General features: G+C 55.9%; 1 protein-coding gene across 1 annotated transcript in view; it reads right to left on the reverse strand.

The window, feature by feature from the left end:
• Positions 1-5,170, reverse strand: part of LOC116629396 (cytochrome P450 4B1-like) — a gene marked incomplete at its 5' end in the record, with an annotated part of 10,069 nt that extends 4,899 nt beyond the window's left edge. The window contains 8 exon segments of the mRNA XM_032399691.1: positions 1,394-1,513; positions 1,515-1,573; positions 2,514-2,620; positions 2,774-2,925; positions 3,221-3,342; positions 4,123-4,250; positions 4,798-4,842; positions 5,029-5,170. Of these exon segments, the coding sequence (XP_032255582.1) occupies positions 1,394-1,513; positions 1,515-1,573; positions 2,514-2,620; positions 2,774-2,925; positions 3,221-3,342; positions 4,123-4,250; positions 4,798-4,842; positions 5,029-5,170 (875 nt within the window).
• Between the last annotated feature and the right edge of the window lie 396 nt (positions 5,171-5,566).

Below are 5,566 nucleotides of genomic sequence, written 5' to 3' on the forward strand. Positions count from 1 at the left end.
AGGAGGGGAAGAATGAAGGGGGGGAAATCGGAGGGGGAGAAGAACCATGAGAGACGATGGACCCTGAAAAACAAACTGAGGGTTCTAGAGGGGAGGGGGGTGGGAGGATGGGTTAGCCTGGTGATGGGTATTGAGGAGGGCACGTTCTGCATGGAGCACTGGGTGTTATGCACAAACAATGAATCATGGAACACTATATCTAAAACTAATGTAATGTATGGGGATTAACATAACAATAAAAAAATTTAAAAAAAAAAAAAGATGGGTGGTGGAGACATCAGATCTCAGATCCTGAAATTAAAGGTCAGTCTCCCTTAGGTGAATCCAAAATCTCTCGCATCAACTGAGCATTTTCTGTGCTGTGTTGTGTACCTAACCCTATGCTGGAGGGTAACACAGGAGCCAGAGAGAGAGGTCAGGTGCGTGACGGGAGGCCAAGGCCTGAGGGGAGGAGGTAGGGAAAGAAGGGCCCGCGGGAGAGTCCCAGAGATCAAGCACGCTCCCGAGAGATCAGCATCAGTAGGTGTCATGTCAATGAGTTCAAGTTTGAACCAAGAAACAGAGAACAATCGAAAGATTTTAAGTGATGGAGTTTGGAAAACAGCCTTTTCTTCTTCACCAGAGGAGTCTAGACGCGGCACAGGGCCATCCATAGGCAGGTGGGACAGGGGGTAGGGGTAGGGTCAGCTCCCCAGGTATCCCAGCTATATTCTTTTTTTTTTTTTAAGATGTTATTTATTTATTTGACAGAGAGAGAGATAGTGAGAGCAGGAACACAAGCAGGGGGAGTGGGAGAGGGAAAAGCAGGCTTCCCGCGGAGCAGGGAGCCCGATGTGGGGCTCGATCCCAGGACCCTGGGATCATGACCTGAGCCTAAGGCAGACGCCTAACGACTGAGCCACACAGGCGCCCCTCCCAGCTATATTCTTGCCCAATTCCCTCCTCTCTCTCTCTCTCCCACTGCCCACTGTTCCATCTAGCAACCCAGAAGGGCAGTCAGGTTCTACCAGCAGAGGAAGTCAACACACAAAAAGGTCACAGATCACTTGGGCAGAGGGATCAGGGAAGGTTTCCTGGAGTAGGAGGCATCCAAGCTGTGCCTGGGAGGACAGACAGGAATCTGGGGGAGTCGCCCGGATTCCTATCTATGAGGTGTCGACAGGAGGCTGACACCTGAAAAGGGCTCCACTGTGGGAGAATGGGCTCAGGGGTGTATCCACAGAGGTCCCTCCAAAAGCCACAGCACTGGAGGGAACCAGACAACTGCCACCACCCTCACCTGGTTTCCAGGATGGCCCTGCATCACCCGAAGATGACACCGGGGAGCATAGGCGCAGTGCATCCCTGGGACAGGGAAGAAGGACAGACTGGGCTTACCAGCAGCCTCGCTCACCGCTGGAAGGAATCCCGGTCCCCAAGGATCTCGCAGACCTCCTCCCGACAACGATGCTGGTGCTCGGGGTGCAGGGCCATGCAGTAGAGAAGCCAGCAGATGCCACTGGTGGTGGTGTCACATGAATGTGTCCACCTCAGCCCGGAGATCTGTGTCTGACAACTTGATCCCATTTTCATCCTGGGTTAGGGAAGGCATGATGGGACAGCCCAAGGCATTTGAGATAGGTACCAAGAAGACCTCATAACATGAATGTCCAAGGGAGGGAAGGAAAGCTCCTTTTCAGGCTGGGGTTTGAGACCTTCCCCAGATTCCTATCTGTCCTCCCAGGCACAGCTTGGATGCCTCCTACTGCAGGAACCCTTCCCTGATCCCTCTGCCCAAGCGACCTGTGACCTTACCCAGCCCTAACTGTCAGTTCTGCTCAGAATGCCACCTGGCAGAGGTGAGGTCTTTATCAAAGTCTACCTCCTGTCTCCTCCACTAGATTATAAATATCTGGACGGCAAAGCCAGGTCTTTCTCATCTTCTGCATGGGAACTAACACAGGATAGGGGTTAGTGAGTTTGGAGAGTGGATGAATAAAGGAATGAATGAATGAATGAATGAATGAATGACATCTAAGATTCTAAGATTCTTCAGTCTTAGAAGTCTAGAATTGGTGGGCACCTGGGTGGCTCAGTCGGTTGATTTTGGCTCAGGTCATGATCTCAGGGTGGTGAGATGGAACCTGCATCCCGCTCTGTGCTGGGCGTAGAGCCTGCTTAGGATTCTTTCTCTCCCTCTCCCTCTGCCCCTCCCCCACCCACCCTCCTCTTCCTCTCTAAGAAAAAGAAAAACAGAAGTCTAGAATTGGTCTTTAGGACTTCTAGCATGTGACCTGGCCTCCCACATCTTGCCCCAGTGCCACAGCCAGCCACAACCTGCACCTTGCCATCTCTGAGCCTTTGTTGATGTGCTTTGTCAAAGACAAGGGGCAGGTCCTATTTGCTGGGGGAAAAGGAGGGAAATGCTTAACAGCCCCTGCTGCTGTCCAGTGAGCCCTGTCCCAGGAAAATGGTCTGAAGAACCTTCTGGGACAAGTTCTCAGGTGGGGGTGGCCAACTGTGTCCTCACTCACCTGAGCCCCCAGAAGAATGTCCAGGAAGTCCAGGTGTCTCCGGCTCTGGATCTTCTGCTGCTCTTTCTCATCCTGCAGGGCTGCCTTTCATTCCTTGATGACCTGGTCTGGGCCAGGAGCACAGAGTGTCATTGCCTGGGGACCCATCCTCTACCCAAAGGGGGACAGAGATCCTGCAATGGCAGAGGTCCCAGAGGGGCCTGAAGGGGCTAGACTGGACCCTGGGCTTCCTGTGGGTGGGCCCTGCGGGAAAGGCCCACCTGTGTGGTCATGGGCTGCCTGGCAGGCCCGCAGGAAACAGCGACCATGTGGGGTGAGCCAGTAGATGAAGTCGTTCTGGTACTGGGAGGACTCAATGCGCTGCTGCATAAGCAGAGTGAGGTCACTGACGGCCGAGTAGTAGCTACTGTCCCTACACAGCAGAAAAGCAGGGAGGAGGGCTCAGACCCTGACCCACAGCAGAGCCTGGGGCTCTCCTCAACCACAGTGCTTCCTGCCCTCCCTCTCCCTGCCATTAAGCCTCCCCACTAAAGGCAGAATTTGTCTCCCAACCATGGGCAAGGCCCAGCTCCCCCCACCCCCCGCCCAAGCTGGGGCTCCCTAGGGCAGGACCCCATATCCTCTCAGACCAGGGCCCTGGAGTCCTGCCCACTCTCCTCTGAGCTGGCCTGGGTAGAGACGGTGGTCAGCCCCGAGCACCCCCTGACCTGTGGCCCGGACCGCTGTCTCCTTTGCCAAAGGTGCACTTCGTGAGTGAGTCCAGTGCCATGTGGCCCACATCACAGATGTCAAAGCTCTTATCCTCACGAGCCTTTTCCTCCCACTTGTCCTGGAGCCCAGAGATGGAGGGTAATGTCAGGGGGTCAGCTGGGCACTGAACCCCTGCCCTCAAGGACCAACAACCTGTCCTTTCCCCCATGCACCAAGTCCCTGGCCTGGCCTCCATCCCGCTGGAATGTGGGGGTAAGGGCTTCAGGCCTGGGTGGGCCAGGAGGCAGGCCCACACAGCACACACAGACACTGAGCCAGGCAGCCTACCTAAGGGAAGAGGAGAGCTGAGAGGTGGGGATCTCCCCAGCCCAGCCTGTGCATGATCAGACCTGCAGGGATGCTGGGGAGGAGTTTTCTGCAAGGGGAATGACTAGCCTGGGTAACTTCTGGGGATGATCCAGACCTGAGACTCAGAGCCTGACCCCTGACCTTTGGCATCCCTTTCAGAGCTGAGTTGCTAATGACATTATTTTAGGCAGTTGTGGTAGGCAGAGAATGAGGAGGAAACACTTTTCAGATGTGAAGACCTTCCTAATATTCTCAAATATAGGCCTCCCTCCAGTCTGCCACAGGAGGAGCCTTACTGGGGCCTCACAGGGGCCTTTGACCTAGGAAGAGGGAGGCCTGGGTCTCCCAGTAAACATAAGGGCAGGCCTGCCCGGCCACTTGGAGCCTCGGCACCTGGTGTCGGGCGCAGCAAGGCTTGGCACTGCGACTGCAGGCAGAACGGGGCCTCAAACTTAGCAAATCTCCTCATGGCCCTTCCCCAGGGCGAACTGGAGGTGGGAGGGGGTGGTGCAGCAGCTCAGCCTCCAGGAGCCTGGCACTGGGAGCTCACCAGCATAGCGTGCGTGGAGTTGGCGAACACAGCCACGTAGGGTTTCAGCACATCGTAGTGGAAGCCAGGTGTGGGCAGCTTGCGGTGCTGATACCACTCGGGCCTCTGGAGCACCAGTAGGCCTTTCCCTGGGGAAGAGATGGCAGAGGGAAAGCTGGTCAGTGCACACAGTCCTGCCCCACCCCTGGCAGCCTGGGGCGCCCACCCCAGTCCTCCTTGCCCAGTCGCACATCCCAACCCAGCTCTGCCTTCCAGCCACCCAGCCTCGCAGCCTCTGGTGACACCAGCCTTGGCCCTACCACCGCTCCCCGCCTCAGGCTTTTGCCTGGCCCACACCACCAATACAATCTCCTGGGATCCCACCCAGCGCCGCCGATTCCAGAAAGCTCTTCCTCATACTCACGTATCTTCCAGAGCCCTGGCTCTGCCTTTCCAGGGAAGAAGGTATACCCAGGAGGAGAAGGTACCTGAACCCCACTTCCCCAGCCAGCTGGGAGCTCTCTTGCCTCTTCCCCTGTCTCCCCACAGGGCAGCTAAGCTTAGGGGGGGGCACTTGGGGGCCAGGTGGTCCCATATGAGATAACAGACTGAGGGAGCACAAGGCAGAGAGGGAAGGGACAGGGAAGGATCCTGGTAACCTGGCACCAAGGGCAGGGAAGGCAGGTGTCCACTCACCAATCCACTGGAGGAAGAAGTCATACACATCCGCAGCCTTAGGATCTGTTAGAGAAAGAGAAGATCGGGTCATGCAGAAACAAGCAGATGCCCAGAGGAGGCTTATTGATCAATAGGATCAATAGGACTTCAGCTGCCCAGACTTAAGGTGCAGGCCCCAGGATTCCTACCCACTTGGAACCCTGAGCCCTTTGCTCTCAGGAAGCCCCACCATCTCCTGGGAGTCCTCACCCCCTCGGCTGTACACAGCTTTGGCATAGTCGGGCTCAGAGATGTTCAGGAAGCCAAGGAACTGTCCAAGCCAGAGTGGGTGGGCATAAGGGAACTGGTGGGCCCAGGATACCACCTTGTCCAGGCTCCCTGTCGGCTGGATCTGAAACGGTGACAGAAGACCAGGATACTCAGGAACACACTGTCACCAGCCAGGCCCTAGGTTCCTGAGCAAGGAAGGCAGGGGGCTGCCCAGACAGACCCTGGGAGCATCCTTCCCTCCGACATCCCTCTCCCAGCCAGTCACAGTCCTACACGTCTCTGGGGTCAGTCCCCTCTCCAGCCCCAGAGACACCACTATAAGTCCAAGCCACCCTCTTGCTGTACCTGGGTGAGCTCAACAACCACAAGCTGGCCAACCTGCTTCCATCTGGTTCCTGTAATCAGCCCTCTATCTATGCTGCTCTGAGAAAGAGATTTCTTTTGGCATTAAAGCTGTTTTCATGAGAGTAGTAACACCAGCTTGCTGTGCAATGCAGAAATCTGCTCGATTCTGCCC

The sequence above is a fragment of the Phoca vitulina genome, unplaced genomic scaffold (genome assembly GCF_004348235.1).
Source record: "Phoca vitulina isolate PV1807 unplaced genomic scaffold, GSC_HSeal_1.0 scaffold759, whole genome shotgun sequence".
In the NCBI taxonomy this organism is placed as follows: Eukaryota; Metazoa; Chordata; class Mammalia; order Carnivora; family Phocidae; genus Phoca; species Phoca vitulina.